Raw genomic sequence first — 21,099 nt, 5'->3', positions numbered from 1 at the left:
TATAAGCAGGATTTTACATTTTTAAAACTTTCATATACGTTTGTCTTATAAAAGCAAGTGTTTTAAACAAGACTGGGATATAATTTTGAGTTGATAAAGTATACTCTGAGGCCAGGTCCTGCTCCTTCATTTTATAGTTGAATTTTAGGTTGTAGATCAACTAATAGGGTCAGGACTGAAAGCTGAAACCTACATATGCATCTTTGTTCTCATGATAAAAAGCAGCCTAAGAAAGTTAAGAATCTGTGACAACGTCTTGTTTGGTTTGGTTTGGTTTGCTTTTATTTAAAAGGTTGATTTTGGTCAATTTTATGTAAGTGCTGTGATAGAATAATTATGTATGATATAAGTCTTATTTAAAGAAGGAGTAATATTTTAATATAATTTGCATATATTAGTTTATTTAGAGCATTAAAGCTCTAGTTCAGAAATGTGGGAGAACATTTAAAAGTTATCTAGGGGGAAAACAAGCCATAGTATTTATTAATAATCTTTTTCTTCTTTAGAAGAATTTGGCAGAAGATTTTTAAACTCTCAATCTTTTTCAACATCGTCTGGATTCAAACTTTTGTTGAGTAGAATGAAAGAACTTTGAAGGAATTTGAACCAGCATTCTTCTTTAAATTATTTTTAATAGGGGGCACCTGGGTAGCTCAGTGGTTGAGTGCCTTTGGCTCAGGTCATGATCCCGGGGTCCTGGATCAAGTCCGAGGCCCTGCAGGGAGCCTGCTTCTCCCTCTGCCTATGTCTCTGCCTCTCTCTCTGTGTCTGTCATGAATAAATAAATAAAGTTAAAAAATATTTTTAATAAGATTCTTTTTATAACTTTATTTTCAGGATTTAACATACTAAGTATTTTATTATGTACTGGTGTATGCCCTTGAAATATTCAAATTCTGTAAACATAAATAGTTTTGAGTTCTATGGTGTTTGTTAAACTTACTAACTCCATGGTATACTAGTTTTCTTAAATAGTTTGATAGGAGTTTACTGGGTTATATATTAAAAATGATTTAGTTTATGCATTCATAATCTGTATAGTACTATATATGCATAGAGATTCATTTACTAATGAAAAGTCTAACTTGAGAATTTTTATAGAGGAACAAGGAAGTGTTTAATAAGTAATGGCAAAATTAGCAACCCATTTGAAAGGAATCAGATTGTGCATGAATTAAAATGCAATATTTAAAAAATATTTCAGCTCTAATTAGACCATATTTAAATTAAAATTACAGAAGATAATTTGTTAACTTATGATTGAGCCTTATGATTTATAAGGCAAATGATTGTGTTAGCACTTGTGTGATTGAAATCAATACATTTTGATATCAAACAGTGAATAAATTAACCATTCTATTTTCCTTACAAACTGCTGGAAATTTCTATAAGATTTAGAAATTTCACAGGTATTCATCCACTCTTCAAACTCCTTTAAACTTTTTTTTTCAATCATATGATTTAAAGTAAATTGCCTTTTGCATTGGGCAAAAAATGTTCTTAATTTAACCAACCGTGTGACAGACTTGATGTGAGAGTAGGTAAGTAACAACGAACACTGCTCTTAGAGACAAATATAAAACCTCTTCAGTAGTTTCACAGGAATTTTCATCTGTTTAATGTATAGTGATGTTAAAATCATTGGGAGTACTTGAAGGAAGATTTGGGTCGTTAAGTAAAGGGTAGATGGTGGTTCATCCATGTCAACTCCTGAAATTGGCTGTAAAATGCATCATGAAATAAACTTCTCCCTTTTACTATTTTGTCCCTATGTGTCTTTGATATTGTGCATTAGACGACCAGACTGGAATTGTGGGACTTAAGTACTTAATTAGGTGATCCGAATCAAATATTAAGTAGGGGAATCTGAAATATATAAATATTTTAAATGTTGTGGCTAAAACGTCCTACTATATTTAAGGCATGATTGAACTGGGGTGTCTTCTAGTAATTGTTGAATCTAGTTCTTTTGAAATTATATTGTTATTAACTTGCAGTTATTATTGTTTAATCACAAAATGACCATGCTCTTGCTAGCCTAAATCAGTTGTTATCAACATGATATGATCTTCAACTTGAAGTTATATTGCCAAAAGTTGGGAGGATGTTGCACTCTTGACTTAAAAACACTAGTCCATTAATGGTGGAAAGTGTGGACCCTGGAGCTAGATTGTATGCAAACCTTGGCTTTACCATTTTTTAGCTGTGTGATTTTGGGCATATCTTCCTTGAGGCTCAGTTTCTCACTTTGTAAAATGACATATTTATGCATTTTTCAAAGCATTGCTAGGAGTATTGAATGACTTAATGCCTATAAAGCACTTAGAATATTGTCTAACTTATAGAAATTATTAACAAATGTTAACTACCGGCTAGGTTCCCCCATCCCCCTTCTTCAAACCCTAGATCTTTTATAGTTCTCTTGTGCTAAATTCTTATCTCTTGCTTTATCCGGTTTCTTCCATAAATTCTGTTTTTTTTAAAAGATTTTATTTATTTATTCATGAGAGACACAGAGAGAGGCAGAGACACAGGCAGAAGGAGAAGCAGGCTCCCCACAGGAGCCCAATGTGGGACCCAATCCCCAGACCCGGGATCCCACCCCGAGCCAAAGGCAGATGCCCAATTCTCTGAGCCACCCAGGCATTCCTCTTCCATAAATTCTACAGATAAGAGTGTAACTTCTCTAGGACAAGATTATCCATATGTGGGCATATAAATAGTATATATAATTATCAACAAAGGTTTTGTGTGTGTGTGTGTGTGTGTGTGTGTGTGTGCATAAGGGTGAGAGAAGTAATATTTTGATGGAAGATGATCAGAGGTATTTATAGGCTTGCTCTTTACTCCAGTGAGCCATCTTATTAGATGAAGTTGTGTGGACTATTCTATGTATGCACTTAAACAGTGTTTAAAAGCCTTAATCAGGGACCATTACAAGACATGCACATCTGTCATTGTGTATATTAGGTCACTTGTTCCCAAACTTCTTTGAAGATTACTTTAATGATGACAAAGCTGTGAACCAGAACATGATAGTCAAATTTTTTTTTTCCTCCAAATGATACTAAAAATTCAATGTGGGCAGCTGCCAGTGTAGTGGTTAGGGTTATTGACTGAAGAGCATGTAGGAGTCTCCCTTGGTTGCTTAATAGCTGTGTAATTTCACACAAGTTACTTAACTAGAGGTTCCTCTTTAAAATAGTTTGAAAGTTATTTATTTCTCATAATTCATATAAATGCATTCATAGAGTTCATCTGATTCTCATAGTTCAAGTAATTAAAACAAGAGCTAAAAAAAAAGTGTAAACAGTGAAATATGGTATAGCAGTTGTTCTACATTTAACCTTTCCCAATGGTCTCAAATATTTGCCTTTGTTGATAAAGGGAGCTAAGAGAAAAACCACAATTATTTCCCCCAAATGAAGGATTCTCTAAGAAGCTCTCTAGTAGTGAACAAATACGACATTTTTATTTTTGAGTAAATTTTTTTTCAATGAAAGTAACGTTTGCAAAATAGCTATCTTTATTTTAATTTGGAAACATCAAACATTTTCTTAATGTCAAGGTGCAAAATTAGACTGTATCTCACACATGAAATAGTTTTCGATAATTGCAGGAAAAACTGTAGTGTCAAATGATCCGCATGTTCCATAAGTGTCAGTTCTTTGAAGTTTCCTGCAGAGCAGTCTTATTTCTTCATCAGTTCAAAAGTCATGAGAAACTTCCTTAGTTTTTAATTTTGCTTTGGTTATAGAAACTCAACCTTGGCAGTAGTGCTTCCAAATATGGCTTATCATACCTTTTCCTGCCAAGATCTAAACAGAAAGAGGAGGTATTTCTTATTATAGACAGAAACAATTTGTGAGTTCCCCAGTGGCAGTTTTTGCAAATGTTGAGACTTCAGAAGATCTGTTGATGTAGAAAAAACAAAAGTTCGTGGTTATTTCAAACATATGCCCTTAAAGTTAATCTCAGCAAAGAAGCCCCCAAATCAAACCCCAACACAGAAAGTTTTGTTTTTCAATAAAAGGATGACAGGATATAAAATAGTTACTCCCCAGTGCAAATCCACATTTTATTAGAGTTTTTCAGAATGTTAGATAATAGATTCACATAAAATGAAAGGAAATGTTTGTGAGCTAGAAATAAAGAATTCTGAATGAGCAATTAAGGCTTTTGTCCACATGCCTGGGGACAGCTGCAGGGTTAGAGGCTTGTGTGCTAAGTCACTTAACACAGAATATCCAGTGTGGGGATGTTGCGTTTTGAAATATGTAGCAACATCTATGGCATATATTTAATAATTGCATATTCTTTTAGGTATAAATTAAGTTGCCTAAGAACCTTTTCAAACAGTATAAAATCAAGCATTTCTTAGAATGGACATTATTGTTTGAAAACAGTATTTAGAGAGCCTACTTTTAACTGTGACACATTCATAATCCTAAAACCCTTTTAAGTTAAATAAAACATAAAAATGTTAAAGGCTTTATACAATATTATGCTCTCCTAAGAGATCTTTTGTAAGGCATTACCCTTGCTAAAACAGCAGTAGATAAAGTAGTCTATAACTACAAATATCTATGGAGATAAAAGATAAGTTATCATATATGCACTTTAAAGCACCTTCTGCCAAGAAGGTAGAAAAGGTTAGGGCAGGAGAGGGGTATTTTTTATTCTTCCTTCAAAGGTGTTAGCTGGCAGGAAATGCAAAAAACCAATAAGGAAAATTAATATTCTTCTAATAAACACAGCTCAAAATTGGCTTTCTTCTCTGCATTGGCACTGGATGGTGGAATGTCAGGGAGTAGGAACAGGAAAAGTAATCTGGCAGATGGGTATCTGCAAGCTGGGAATCGTAAGATGAGAAAACATGGAGATAACAGTTGTGGTCATTGAGGACAGAGGGGCAAAAAAGAAAATTCAAAATCTGAGATTAGATAGAGATGGGAATGGCATACAAAGTATTTATGACTTAAGAGTTAAGATTCAAAAAGACCCTATGTTGGAAGCTATAGAAGAGACAGTGATAAGCTAACTATTTAAAGGACAGAAAGACATTAACTGTACTTCTTTGAACAGTCTCATATATCACAAATTTGAAAACACTGATTTTTTAAACTAAGAACTTAGCAAAGAAGTAATGTAATGAAAACTTTCAACTTACCATTTATTGTCACTCTCTCTTTGTATCTCTTGCTTCTTAATAAAATAGCATCCATGTCAGGCCTTTGCCTTATTACTAGCTTCTAAAACTATCAGTGTTTACTGTTTTTGTATTTTTTTAATGTTAATTCTTTTTAGGACTTTACTCTTTTCTGGCTATTTAGTTTTTTTTAATGTACCTCTATTACCTCTATTGTGTTTTATAAATTATGAATTTTTTTGCTTCTTCAATGGTTGAGCACATTAAGTCTTTTCTTCCTTTTTTCAGATTTATTGTGCTACAATTGACATAAAATTGTGAGATACATAAAGTGTACATGATGATGATTTTATATACATTATATTATGAGAGGATTCCATGCATCTAGTTAGCTAACATATCCATCACTTCATGTATTTATCTTTGTGTGTGTGAGAGAACATTTAAGTTCTTGTCTCTTAGCAAATTTCACTTATACAATACAGCATTCTCAACTATAGGCACCATTTTATACACCAGATCCTCAGATCTTAGATATCTGATAGCTGACAGTTTGTATTCTTTTAGCAACTTTTCCCTATTTCCCCCACTCCACAGCCCCTGGCAACCATTTTTTGGTTTCTCTGAGTTAAGGCTTTTTATTTAGATTCCGCATATAAGTGATACCGTGAGTATTTGTATCTGACTTATTTCACGTACTCTAATGCCTTTAAGGTCCATCCATATGTATTGTTGTAAACAGCAAGACTTCCTTTTAATGGCACAATAATATCGCATTATATATATACTACATCTTATTGATCCATTCATCTGTTGATGGACATTTAGGTTGTTTCCAATTTTCTTGTTATTTTAAACCTCTCTAAAGGGTCAGATCAGTCCTTTACATTTTTCACTTATGTCCTTAAATTTTTCTACTTGCAGCCCTCACCTCTTTCACTAAATTGTGAATACAGAATTTAAATGATTACTATTTATGAATGCTTTTTTTATAAGTATGAATCATGAAAATGCAACCCCAAGCAGAATGCACCTCTCTCAGGCATGGATGCCATATTCTAATTCTCCTATGTTCATTTTTTTATCCTATTTATAGTGGTTTAGGTATTTTCTTACTATGTTTTTGCCAAATGAGATAAAACCTGTGATCTCATCCTTTTACTCTGAGTGCTACAGCACAGTCAATATGTGAATCCATTTAAAAATTTTTGCTCCCCATTTTGCTAAAAATCTTTATTAATGCTTTGCTTTTCAAATTGTTCTTTTCTGAAACTTAGCTGGATGGGTTATTCTTTTCTTTGGTTTTTAATTTAAATCTAGTGCATCCCTGTTTGTCTATTTTTTTCTTCTAATTCTTTTTTCCAACATCACTTTAAGTAATTTGCCACATTTTCTATTTTACTTTGTAATTGATTTAACTTTATTTGCATTGTGTTGCCGACATTCCAGTTGACACCTCTGAGGGACTGAACAATGAATGTGAGTGACTAATATTAAAGAGGCATATTTGAGTGGTAATGGGTTTTATATTTATAGATCATCAATTATTCCCTTAGATTTTTGACAGTAGTGTTTAGCTTTTTTATCCTACCTTGTAAGTTCATGGATTTGGAGACGGAGTATTATGACAATTGAAGACTGCTACAAATGTCAGTATACAAGTATAGAGAAAATATCCTTAAGGACAGATTGTGACTTGACTAAAAGTCAAGTGTGACACGCATGGAAGCTTCTTAACCTCTAGTCTCGGAGCTATGCCAATTGCACCGTGGAAGATCCCCTGCTGAAAGTATTCATTTCTGGATGCACAGATACCATGTTTCAAATATTTTCACTCCCCCTCATACTTTCAAATACTGTTCATTCCTTTTTTCTTCCCTCCTTCTCCTCCCTCTCCTACTCTTTTGTGATGGGTTTCTTAAACTTCTAGCTGCTTTCTCTTTAAGAGATATCTTTGAAAAAACAGACTAATATTTGAGCAGTTCAGGTTTTCAAGATGAATTTAGTACGTGTGCAGAGAGCTTCCCATATATTCCTCTCTCCCATCTATTTGCAGTTTTCAGTTATTAACATCCTGCATTGGTATGACCCACTTGTTATAATTGCTGAATGAATATTGATATGTTAACTAAATCCCACAGTTTACATTAGGGTTCAATCTGCTGTTTCTTCTGTGGGTTTGACAAGTGAATAATGTATCTTGGCGATTACCACATGATGCAGAATAGCTTCACTGACTTTAAAATCTGCTTATTCATCACTGCCTATTCCCTAATCCGTGGCAACCACTGCTATTGTTCTGTTTTCATATTTTTTTTTCTATTTGATTCCTCAGTAGAGCTCTCTCTTACAAAGTAGCTGAAGGAATTAGCTTATAAGTTATGTACATAAACAACTTTTTAGATTTCTATGCTGTTTCTATTAGATTGCTAATATGAAAGCATGACCTACTTTCTCCAACTTTTCAGGATGTTGTATAGTTGGAATTGGAAAATATGTAGCCTTTCCAGATTGGCTTACTTACCAGTTTTCTTGATGAATCTTCACTCTGGTCACTTAATGGTTCTGTTGCTGAAGTCTTTATACCTTTTCCACAGGTCTTCATGGAAGGGAACTTGTATGACTCCATCCATACCTGTTCCTTCATTTATGTGCCCTGCATTTGGTCTATGGAAAATCTTGACACATTCTTCTTCCCTAAAACTGAGTACTAGTTGATCCTTTGTTCTTTCCATCAGAAAGATAGCCAGGTGTTACCTTTGCAATTTTGAGGTTAAGGTCAAACACCTGTCAAATGGATCTAGCTTCTTTCCTCCAGCTCCTCTTCATTGACTTGGAGTTGGGAGATGGTGGCTTCCTATTCCTTCATTCTTGGGAAGTACTCATTATCCAGTGTGACTGAGGGGTTAGGAGTCATTTCAGTAATCTCAGTCATCATTATAATTCCTTGTCTAGAACTTCACTTTAGAAACCCAATTAAACATTTTGTAGCAGAAATAGAACATATTTTTTAATTCAAATATTCAGAGACTTATCAAGAATTCCTCTATCTTCTCTTATTTATGCCAAGATATCACTCAAGCGGTGACATTCCCAGATCCCTCAGTGTCCTCCTTACTGTTTTCATCTGGATGTCACCAAATTAAAAGTCATTAAATATGTGGCAAGTAAATCAACAGACCAACAAAATTACTAAAACAATGGAAGACACATATTTGTGACAAGGTTACAAATTAGATGCAAATAGTATATGCTGAATAATTTTGAATATTTTACCTGTGAGAAGATTTGATCCTGGGGTTTTAAAAATATAAGAACCTGAGAGCTATTTGACTCCTCAATAGAGCTCTCTCTTACAAAGTAGCCGAAGGAATTAGCTTATAAGTTATGTACATAAACAACTTTTTAGATTTCTATTAGATTGCTAATATGAAAGCATGACCTACTTTTTCTCCAACTTGAGCCTCATAGTGGATATTTGCTCTCTTTTATGTACTATTTTCTCCCTGAGTTACTTTCTACAGAAAGCATTTCCAAAATTGACTCATTACAAACAGACAGTTATGCAAATCTTAATCAAAGATGCATAGTTTGTATTCATCTGGTTCACAATTCTGAATTGCCAATTTTTGTTGAATTATTTACATAAAAATGAATACATTGTAAGTGTTCTTTAATTAGCAGTGTCTAATAATATCTATTGCTACTAGCCTTGTGGACATTAAGAGTGTGGTTCTGAAAACTCACTTGGCATTTTGGGAGTCTGGCCTAGATAATTCCATCGGTGGAAAATTACTGATTTATGCCAGAACATACTTTAGAAATCTCTTAAAATTACATCAGTTTTCTCTTTTATCTTTAATTCAGTCCATGGGGCCTCTCTATTTTTATCTTAGGTTGTTTGCCTTCTTACAAGTAACAACTTGGGAAAACTTAGGCAAGTTCCAGCCAGAGCAAGAAAGCTCAATAAACATAGTGTGACAAGCTGCTAAGAGCAAAGAAGTATAAAGCCAAACTGAGGGAGTTTGACTCCTATTATTTTTTAGTGGGTTCTACTGGGTAGGTTTCTTATGTATAAAAGCCAGATAATAATAGTACATACCTCATTAGGGTAGAGATGAGGATTAAATGAGTTAATATACAAAAGGGCCTCTCAGTGACTGGGAAATGGAAAGCAGTAAATACGTGTGTGGTTTAGTTCATGTAAAATAAAAATAGCTAGAAAAAATGCCAAATCTTGATCTTTGTGTAGCAGTGATAGAAATTACACCAATTTTAGTATTTTTCACATAAAACATAAATTAATTAATTGGACTTCTATCCTGAGATTACCCTTTGTATCAACCTTAGCATACTGGCTTGAGAAACATAAAAAAAAAGAATCAAGCACAGAATACTAGAAGTTAAACTGACAAGATTTTTTTTTTAAAGAGGTATTGGCCACAGTCCAAAATATGGAAAAAAAATTCAGAAATGTCCTTTGCTGATGAGGATGCTAATCTTTTTTTTTTTTTTAAGGAAAAGAGGTGAGGGGGAGGTGGAGAGTAAGAGAAATCCCCAGGTAGACTCCCTACTCTGCATGGACAGCCCCCCTCCCCAATGTGGGGCTCCATCCCAGGACCCTGAGACAATGACCTGAGCTGAAATCAAGAGTCAGACACTTAACCAATTGAGCCACCTGGGAGCCCTGATGATGTTTAATGTTATATCTTAGGAAAAAAAACAATGGTTCTCAGTAAACACATCTCCTACTTTGAAAAGATCTTCCAGAAAGAAATAACATGGCAACTTGTGCATTTCTGGTGTTTGTGGTTACCTGACTTGCCTCTCACAGAGGGGCCTCTCTTAGGACTCCTAACACGGGGGAGGGTCTGTGCACTTCCAGAACCTATGACTACGAATTGGTGGGCTTGGTCTTTTGCTGACTTAAATTACCTCTTTTGATTTGGGGGCAAAGTATCCTGAAGAGTTGTTCACATTCTGGCATCCTATCTACTTTCCTGTTGACATGTTTCCTTTTTCACTTGAGTGCTTTTCTCCTTATAAATCTAGAGATGGAAACTACTGGAAGGTTGTGTTCACATTGAGTGTCACACTGAAGGAAAAGGTGGATTAGGTTTCCCTAGTTCTCTCCCCATCCAGCCCCTGTAGACCTTCTGCCAATACCGACACTAAAGGATAGCTTGTAGGATAAAATTCAAAGATCCAGAGGTTGTTTAAAAAATGTCTCTGAAGTAGCTAAGTTGTCCATTATCTTTCCTATATTACTATAACTTTAAAATAGCAAATGGTTTCTCCTCAAATTATCCATTTCTAATATATTGTATATTTCATAAGTTTTTACCTATATGGTCAATAATGTTACACATTTTAAAAATAACTGATCCTCAAGTTCCAATATTAATCATGGCTCTATGTGAATCAATACTAATCTTGCAGGCAAATTAGTCTTTACATTGACCAAAACAAAGTAATTATATGCATATTAGTTAGGTGCCACAACATAAATTGAATTAATTTAAGAGGTGAGGGACAAACCTATAGCTTTTTATGTTACTTGATAGTTGAGGCTTTCAACCTTAATTCTCTACTACATTTTTACTGTTATCAAATTATTCCAATGGCTAAACCATCAGCCATCTGCTCATTAAGTGAAATAAAATATGTAAAATGTCCCGTACAATGTCTGGCACATAAAGGGGTTCATTAAATATTATATTCTTACCTCCCTCAATTTTTATCTTTCAAAGTGAAGATATTAAGAACTTGATCAGCTTTATTATATAGGTATAATTCTAGAGAATTGCACTAGAATCAAGGACCAAAAGCTGCCCTGTGATTTGACTGGTTTATTCTCTGAGTGTGGTGTTGGATAGATATTATAAACTGGGGAAGTGTTGAATTATTTTGTAAAAGCATGTAATAAAAATAAGAGATCATCTCTCTTTGCCCACTTCTCTGCCCATTCAGTCCTGATGTATACATTTCTTTTGAAAACTACAAGTTTGAACTAGTTGTGTGAGTGTGTGTGTGTGTTTGTTCCTGCTCTCCCTCGTGCACACATATGTATGCACACACAGAGTGTCAAATATAGAATGCACCAATCCATACAGCACCAAAATCATCTTTACGATACACAGCACGAATTAAGTCTGGAGATACCAACTATACATGTTGAAATAAGAGATCACTGTTCTGTATTAATCCATCACTACAATTAATAGGGTGAGTCATATAAAATTGCTGATATTCAACCATTTTAGACTTTCAGAAAAAGTCAAACTCATGTCTTGGCCTCTTCCAACATATCTAGTCATTTCTGTGCCAGTCAACAGCCCCTCTACCTGTGAATAGACCATATAATGCAATGGGATAACATTGGAATTTTTGCCTAGTCAGGGTGTTGCTGTTTAGGGTTTTGTTTTTATTTTTGGTTGTACCTTCAATTATGTTCTCCCAGCCTATGTTGCTTAGTGGGGTTCTCTTTTTATTCCACTTAAGGTACTCTTTCTTTCTTTTCTGTGACTGAAGACACTTGGGATAATCCATTTTAGTTTAATTTTTACCAAAAAGGAAGAATCTTGACTTAAAATAATTTTGGTTGTATGCCCAGCAAAAACAATAAATAAATAAATGCTAAGGGCTTCAGTTTCTACTGGAATGGAGGGGTAAGGTAAAAAGCAAAAGACAGACTAAGAATCAGTATCTCAAAAAAGAACACAGCCAAATATGTGATCTCTTAATCTTTTGTATATCATATGCAGAAATGATAACGCAGCTTATCTTTTTATTTTGATTCCTAACAACATTACATATTCTTGGATACACGAGGCAGAGTTGCATGTGAGTGGAAAAATGGATGGTTTGGGTAAACCAATGCTTCATAACTTGCAAGTGATGAACTGCTCCCCACCCCACCCCACACAGCCCCTCAACTACTCCTGGACCAATACTTCTGTAGATACACTAAATATGGATTACTAGAAGTATAAAAAACTCAAGGTCTCAAATTCAATCTGTTACTTGATACAGTAGACCTAAAATTTTCCATAAATATAAGAATACACATAACAGGACCTCTATATGCATTGTACAGTAAAAATGATGTTTTGGGTATTAATATAAAAAATCACTATTATATGCATAACTGTGCAGTTGTAACAAACAGTTATGAAGGGACTAAGGATTTCTCATTGTCAACACCTATGTGCACACTTTAGTCTCTTTGTCATTTAATGGGATGCACTGCTGGCAAAAGAATTTAAACTAGACTGAATTGACAGACTCATTATATATGAGGGGCATGTCCTATATTGTATCCAAATTTTAATGATGCTTAGAAAAAGACCAGTATTCTAGAAGTATGTTGACAGGAACAGAGGAAGAAATTTTAAAGCAATTTTAGCAAGTTCAGAATACTCTTTTTAACTTCTATCCAAAATGAAGCAAGTGATCTATAATTTTCAAAAATCACTTTCAGCCCTTCATCAATAGCCATTCTAAAACTTACCCTACAAGAATATAGTTGAGTTTAAATTGTCTTTTGATTTAAGAAATTGATTCCAGATCTGTGAATTTCCTATGTATAGGTTTTTTAATGGAAAATAAAATTAAGAATTCTTTGTCAAAATGTAAAGTGTTTATCAAAACCTTTTATAGACAGAAAATGTCAAGATAATCACCTACTTTGTTGATAATTGTTAGATTGTTGCTGTGGATTTGTTATACCTATCAGTAGAAACTTTGTCCTTCCACACTTCTCAGTTTATTTTCCTTCAGATCTTATCTACCATTGAAAATAATGTATTCCTTAATTGTATGGCATAATATAATTTAAAATACTGAAAATATACGACCAATTAACAAGTCTTGGTGTCAAATTTTCATCTTTACAATTTGGGCATCATACATTTATTACTATTCAGAAAAACTAGGTATGTGTTTCATACTGTAAACATTTGCAGAACTTTCCCCATGATAAACCTCTTACTTGAGCAATGCAGTATTAGTTCTTTACAGTTATCTTCCATATTATGCTAGGATAAAGAGAATCCTTCATTTGACACGTACTATATGATTTAAATAATTCCCACCTTTGTTTTATCAGTTACTAAGTACACTGTTCAGTTATCTCTTATATTGTTTTTCCCAGCAAGATTTCTTTTCAATGACAGAAGCAGTGTGTGTCATTTAAATTCTGGCATAAACTCCTTAACCTTTGTAACTACTCCAGAATATTTTTCTGTCATTGCATTTACATTTTGGATTTTACTCTCACACAAACTTAAACCCCAGACATTTGCCAATGGCAATTACACACTTGTTTTTTGAGGCAACATTAACTGTTTACTAACAATTTTTGTACTAATGGCAGATTGATAAACAGTTCACAGATCAGCACTGATCTATGGCTTTGACTTTGAGAAGTGTTGATTTAATGAGATGTTGCAAAAACACTTCCTTTAGGCACCAGAAGCATCCTCACTAAAGCAGAGCACATAGGACAGTAGTTTCTTTGCCAATTAACCATTCTTGCCACCTGTTATCCCTGTCTTTTTTCATTTCCAGGATTTATCTCTCTTGCCCATTTTAGAAAGCTTTAATTTATGTGACTGGGTGATACCCAGTGATATATATATATGAGGCCTCCTATGGCCCTTCGGTGTCCTTTCCCTTCAGTCCCTAACATGGTAATGAGTATAGAATAACTGCTTAATTTTACTTGATTTGTCCATAATAGGTCACTGTTTTGTTTTGGTTTTTAGGAATCTGTAGGAAGTGTCTTTCTCCAAATTTCCAAGGTGGTTTTAAATCCAATCAAAAAAGGAGATTTAATTTTATTTTTCAAAATGCTTAACACTGTTGAATAAAGATGTTGATAAGAGTTAGTTGAGGACATATCCAAGTTTGGATAGGGCAGTACTAAGAATAATTACACATTTGCAGTTCTTGAACTGAAATCCCTTATTTCCTTTTCCTTATTCATATCACTGTACCACAACTTTTAGAAAAACTCCCTTCTGAACTAATACTGTCAGGAATTAGCTTTTTGTGATTTGTCATCGTTTCAAGGCCTTAAAGCTATTATATTCTTATATAAGAAGACTCAATTATAACTAAGGGTTAACTATTATAATTTTGCATATTTTAATATAGGGGACCCAAGATAGTAGGAATTCGTATTTTCTAATATTTGAGTTACAGAGTATCTTTCTCTGGAAAGCCTAATCATTTCTTTCTGACTAGAATTTTATTACAATCAATCATCTTTAATAAAAGTAGAATTAGTTACTATATTGGTGTGAATGAATACTGTCAGTTAAATGTTGACTCCTATCTGGGAGCTTTGAACTAGAAGCCAGGTACCTTGTGGGCGTATCTGCTTGTCAGGGATTATTGCAATAGGCTGCTATTTTGTTACTGTCTTCTAGTCTTGCCCCACTTCACTTCAACTTTCCCTTCCCTACTTCTACCAGAGAAAACAGATTCATATTATCCTATTTCAAAATTCTTTTGTAGCAAGACTGGATATTTTAGTTATGAAGGAATTCTTGCTATTTTTTTCTTCCAGTGCTATTGTTATTGTGGTCATGTTAAAAAGAGGATAGAAATAAAATAAAAGTAAGAATTTTTTAAAAGTTAAAATTTAGGATAGAAATGAAATAAAAGTAAGAATTTTTTAAAAGTTAAAATTATGCAATTTTTGTTTTCTTTGGCCTTTAAAATGTTTTTAGAATTAGATAAAATAATTTTTTGAAAATATGAACAATTTTTTAAAAAATATTTTATTTATTTATTCATGAGAGACACAGAAAAAGAGAGAGGCAAGCAGAGGGAGAAGCAGGCTCCATGCAGGGAGCCCAATGCGGGATCTGATCCCGGGACTCCAGGGTCACGATTTGAGCCGAAGGCAGGAGCTAAACTGCTGAGCTACACAGGGATCCCCAGAAAAATATAAACAATTTAAAATGTTATTACTATATGAAAAAAATTCTTCAGTGGCATCTCATTATTTATAATGCCTATCTTTTTAACAAAGCATTAAAAGCCCCGCCTTGTTCTCTTAAAATTACTCATAGTTCTGTATTCCAAATATATTAAGGTATTTGCAATTCAGTTTTCTGTTGTAGTATTCTTTCTTTTGCATATTTGTATTAAGTTGAGTACTTTTTTTCCCACCCTCAGTATTGCAAACTCTTGTGTTTCTTTAGTAACTGGTGCATATACATGTTACTAATTTTGCCTATATTGTTCTTTTTTTTTTTAACTAAAGTCAACACTTTATTAAGATTTCCTCAGTTTTTTTATAAATTTATTTTTTATTGGTGTTCAATTTGCCAACATATAGAATAACACCCAGTGCTCATCCAATCAACTGCCCCCCTCAGTGCCCGTCACCCAGTCACCCCCCCACCCACCTCCCTTTCGACCATCCCTAGTTCATTTCCCAGAGTTAGGAGTCTCTCATGTTTTGTCTCCCTTTCTGCTATTTCCCACTCATTTTTCTCCTTTCCCTTTTATTCCCTTTCACTATTTTTTATATTGACTATATTGTTCTTAATGGGATTTTTTGACCCCCATTTAGACCAGTGAGCTACTTGAGAGCAAATAGTGTTACCTATCTTTATTTGGAGCTGTGTATGGTAGACACTTAGTAAGTGTTGGTTTGATGAATAAGTTAGTATTCCCAAAGCATTTGCTCTTACCCAGTATACATTCTTTGTTATGTTTAACTCTCAAAGGCAAAGTTTATAGATAAGAACAATATCTCTGTGCTTCAAACTCAGGTCATGGGGTTGAGACTTACATATCCTCCTTTCATTTTCACCAAAATCTATTTTTCTCACTTCCCCTAAAAACATTCAAAACTTGAGGTGGGGGCAAATAAACATGAATGTATTCATATTCATGCTCTGTTAAAAAAAAAAGCTCCAGGTAATCCATATGTTTTGGTGTTTTAAAGACCTTTCTTCTACAATTTCTTTATGTGAACAATGCTAGAGTATAATTTACACAGATTTTTCAGTTCCCAAGAATATCTGAAATACATTTTCTTTAAGTGAAGTTAATATCACGAACTATGGCAATATGGTTTGACAGTAAGAAATACTGTAAGTATGTTAGAACTTGTTGTTTTTAATAGCCATTGTATTCTTACAGTGCAGAACAGTAAGATAATACCTCACAAGGGGGCTCTTTACTGCTATACATTGCTACATTGGAATTTTATTTGAAGAAGTGGAGAAATTTGATCATTCTTTGAAAATCAATTCACTTATTTCTCAAGACTAAATTTCCCTTACTTAAAAAGAAAGCCCATTTCTTTTTTACCCACCAAAAGGTACTATTTTGTCTGTTTATCTCACTAAGGAACAATTTGTTTGCAAATCAGAAAAGTACTACCACAAGTATAGATTCATAACTATACATTTAATTCTTGTCAAACATCATGAATTTGAAACGATTATAGAATAATGAAAAGGTGTTTTTCTCAAACTATTTTTCTACAACAGTAGGGGGAGGAAGGGAGAATGAAAGGGGGAGGGACAAGGGGAAGAGAAGTATCCATTCAGCCTAACTGCTCACAAGGTAAGAAGGTAGATATACGTTTCTTAGGTCTAATATCCAATGGCAATTCTGATATGGTAATGATTGTTTCAGTAAATTGCTGCAATAGAATAATGTGGGATTTGGTTTCAATAGCTTCAGGATGTATTATGTTCTTGTTTCTACTGAATGTCCATAGAGTTGATTTTTATTCCTAATGCCAAAAATTATAAAAACTGATTTAACATTTTGCTTCCAACTAAAAGCTATTTGTGGTTACAAAAACTTCTATTCATAAGCTACTCGAATGATTTAAATTGATTGATAAAGCAAGGAGATTTTTTTCTTTCATTGATTCATTTCATCCTCTAGTGAAATGGATGCTTATTTTTTCAGTAATAGGATAATCTTTCATGAAATTAACGTGAATAAGATCTTCTAAAAGCACTGAATCTGAAAATACATTGTTTCAGATTAGACATATGATAGTGATACTGAAAACTGAAAATAAGTTGGATTTCTCATAATTTCTATTTCTCAAAAAGTCAATAGTAGACCTACTTTATTATATTATTATAAAATGTGTAATAATTTAGATTCTTGACAAAAAAATTTTGGGGGGACACCTGTGTGGCTTAGTGGATAAGGATCTGACTCTTGATTTCAGCTCAGGTAATGGTATCAGGGTCATGGGATCAAGCCTGGCATGGCTCCATGCTCAGCATGGAGTCTGCTTGGGATTCTCCCTCTCCAGTTGTTCCCTCTTCCCTGCTTGCATTCTCTTTCTCTCAATAAATAAATAAAATCTTTAAAAAGAATTATTTTGCCTATGAATATAAATTTTCCTAATATATGTATGCATGTATATAAGACCATGTAAAATGAAGTTTCATAAAATAATTTTGAGAATGTAGAAATGGAAAGCAAATGTTATTAAAGTTTATGGCATAGGAGCATTACAAAGTAAGAATTTAAAAAAATTATAGTTATTTATTTATTTTAGAAATAATATGAAGGGGGGTGGTAAGGAGCCAGAGGGAAGGGACAGAAAGTGCTCCAATCAAAAGATATGACTGGATTAAAAAGAAAAAAAAAAAAGACCCACCGACATGCTGCCTGCAAAAGACTTCAGGCCTAAAGACATATACAGAAAGTGAAGGGATAGAAAAAAATATTGCATGCAAATGCAAGCAAAAAAAATATACTGGGGTAGAATTACTTATATTGGGCACAATAGACTTTAAAACAAAGATTGTAGCAAGAGACAAGAAAGGTGTTACATAATAATAAAAGTGTCAATCCAAGAAGAGACTGTAACAACTGTAAATATTTATTAACCCAGCATAGGAGCTCCTAAATGTATAAAGCAGATATTAGCAGACATAAAGGGATAAATAAACTGTAATACAGTAAAAGTAGGAGACTTTAATATCCCACTTACATCAATGGATAGATCATTCAGGTAGAAAGTCAGTAAGAAAATTGCTTTGAATGACACATTAGGCCAGATGAACCTAACAAATATGTATCAAACTTTCAATCCAAAAACAGCGGAATACACATTCCTTTCAGTTGCACATGAAACACATTTTCTAGGATAGATCACATGTTAGGCCAGAAAACAAATCTCAATAAACTTAAGATTAAAATCATACCAAGCATGTTTTCCAACCACAACATTATGAAACGAGAACTCAGTTTTAAGAAAAACAAGGAAAAAAAAAACCTTCCAAACACATAGAGGCTAAACAATATTCTACTAAACAGCCAAAGAGTCAGTGAAATCAAAGAAGAAATTAAAAAGTACCTAGAGACAAATGAAAATGGAAACAATGATTTCCAAATCTTTGGATGCAGCAAAAGGAGTCCAGAAGGGAAGTTTGCAGCATTATAGGCCTACCTCAAGAAACAGGAATAATTTCAAATAATCTAAGCTTACACCTAAAGGAATTAGAAAAGGAACAAAGCCCAAAGTTAGTAGAAAAAAAAGGAAATAATACAGATCAGAGAGGAAATTAATGAAAGAGACTTAAAAAACAAATATCAATGAAATTCAGAGCTGGTTCTTTGAAAAACTGAAAAATACTAAAGAGCCTTTAGGCAGACTCATCATGAAAAACAGAACTCAAAATCAGAAATTACAAAATTCCAACCAACACCACAGAAATACAAAGAACTAGAATACTACAAAAAATTATATGTCAATAAATTGGAGAACCTAGAAGTGGACAAATTCCTAGAGATGTGCAATATTTCCAGACTGAATCAAGAAGCCATAGAAATCTGAACAGACTGATTCCTGGTGATGAAGTTAAGTAATTTAGAAAACTCCCAACAACATAAGTCCAGAACCAGGTAGCTTGGCAGGTGAATTCTACCAAACAAGTAAAGAAAAGTTAGACCCTATCCCTCTCAAACTCCTCCAAAAAAAAAAAAATAGGAGAGGGAAGGAATGTTTCCAGATTCATTCTAAGAGGCTGTTATTGAGACGCCTGGGTGGCTCAGTGAAGTGTCTGCCTTTGGCCCAGGATGTGATCTTGGAGTCTTGGGATCAATTCCCATATCTGACTCCTTGCAAGGAGCCTGCTTCTCTCTATGCATATGTCTCTGCCTCCCTCTGTGTGTCTCTCATGAATAAATAAATAAAATCTTTAAAAAATGAGGCTATTATTACCCTAATACCAAATCCAGGCAGATATAGTGCAAAAAAGAAAATGACAGACCCAGATCTTTGATGAATATAGATACAGAAATCCTCAACAACATATTGGCAAACCAAAATCAAAATGCACTGAAAGGATGATTTATCATGATCAAGGGGTTTACTTGCAGGGATAAAGAGAGAGTTCAATGTCCAGAAATCAATGTGATACATCACATGTGATAAAAATCATGTAACAATCTCAATAGACAAGGAAAAAGCATTGGACAAAATTCAACATCTACTGATAGTAAAAACTCAACAAAGTGGATATGAAGGGAAGATAACTCAACACAATAAAACACATTTAGGGACACCCAGGACTCCAAGATGGTGTTGTTCATCCATACCAGTGAAGGAAAAGAAGCTCATGGAGGTGAAACTAGGAGAGTTGCCAGGCTGGATACAGATGCAGGATTTTACCCCTAAGGGCATTGCTGGAACATTTCAAAAAGGTTACTACTGGTATTACAGCAAGTATATCAATGTGAAGAAAGGGTGTGTTGCTGGGATTTCTATGGTGCTGGCTGCTTATATGCTTTTCAACTACTGTCATTCTTACAAGGAGCTCAAACATGAATGGTTATGCAAGTACCACTGAAGAGGGCCCAGTGTGGAAGCACATTTGGCATTACTGACCATGACTTTTGCCTGGCATCTTTGAATCCTTCCATTGCCTAATTCACAATTAATATCCAATAATAGTTGACTGGTAAAAAAAACCCAACACATTTATATGACAAATCCACAGCTACTATCATAATAATGAAAAACTGAAACTATTTTCTCTAAGATCAGGAATGTCCATTCTGACAACTACATTCAACATAGTACTGGAAATCATATCCATAGCAAATAGACCAGAAAAAGAAAGACATCCAAATGATATTGTATAGAGAAAATCCTAAAAATTTTCACTAAAAAACTATTAGAACTAATGAATTTGGTAAAATTACAGGATACACAATATGCAGAAATCAATTGTTTTTACACACTAATGAACTAGCAGAAAGATAAATTAAAACAATCACATTTACAATTGCATCAAAAACAATAAATAGGAATAAATTTAGGCAAGGCATTGAAGGACCTATACTTAAAACTTTAAGACATTGATGAAAGAACTTGAAGGTGATACAAATAAACATATACTTGTGGATTGTAAGAATTAATATTTTACAAATGTCTATCCTACCCAAAGCAGTGTACAAATTGAATGTGATCTCTATTAAAATACCTATAATATTTTCACAAAGCTAGAAAAAATAATCCTAAAATTTGTATTGAACCATAAAAGATCCCAAATAGCCAAAGTAATCTTGAGAAATAAGAACAAAGCTGGAGGTATCATAATCCCAGATTTCAATGGGGATTACAATGCTATAGTAATCAAAATAGTATCTGTAGGACAAAAGTAGACACATAGATTAATGGAGCAGAATGGAGAGCCCAGATATAAACCACGCTTATATGGCCAATCAATCTGTAAAAGAGGAAATAGTATATACAATAAGGAAAAGACAATCTCTTCAACAAATGGTGCTGAGAATGCTGGACAGCTACCTGGGGAAGAATGAATCTGGACCACTTCCCTTACACCATTCATAAAAATGAAGTTCATGGATTAAAGACTAAATGTGAGACCTGACACCAAACAAGTTCTAGAAGGAAACCTAGTAATCTCCTGGATATAAACCTCAGC

At 33.8% G+C, this 21,099-nt stretch overlaps 1 protein-coding gene across 1 annotated transcript; it reads left to right on the top strand.

Moving 5' to 3' along the window:
• The first annotated feature begins 16,229 nt into the window (after positions 1-16,229).
• Positions 16,230-19,998, top strand: LOC129502731 (ATP synthase subunit f, mitochondrial-like). Its single transcript, XM_055314500.1, has 2 exons — positions 16,230-16,260; positions 19,607-19,998. Exons 1-2 carry the CDS (start codon positions 16,230-16,232, stop codon positions 19,996-19,998), a joined length of 423 nt encoding a protein of 140 aa, XP_055170475.1.
• The last annotated feature ends 1,101 nt before the right edge of the window (positions 19,999-21,099 follow it).

Source organism: Nyctereutes procyonoides, unplaced genomic scaffold (assembly GCF_905146905.1).
Source record: "Nyctereutes procyonoides isolate TBG_1078 unplaced genomic scaffold, NYPRO_anot_genome, whole genome shotgun sequence".
Taxonomy (NCBI): Eukaryota; Metazoa; Chordata; class Mammalia; order Carnivora; family Canidae; genus Nyctereutes; species Nyctereutes procyonoides.
The sequence above is the reverse complement of the archived record's forward strand: the minus strand, read 5'-3'. Positions and strand labels throughout refer to the sequence as shown.

What these genes read in the sequence shown, in the direction of transcription:
- LOC129502731 (XM_055314500.1), top strand. Translation starts at nt 16,230, where the DNA reads ATGGCAATATGGTTTGACAGTAAGAAATACT. An exon ending in GTTTGACAGTAAGAAATACT is followed by an intron (nt 16,261 to 19,606) that starts GTAAGTATGTTA and finishes CAATCTCAATAG; the next exon opens with ACAAGGAAAAAGCATTGGAC.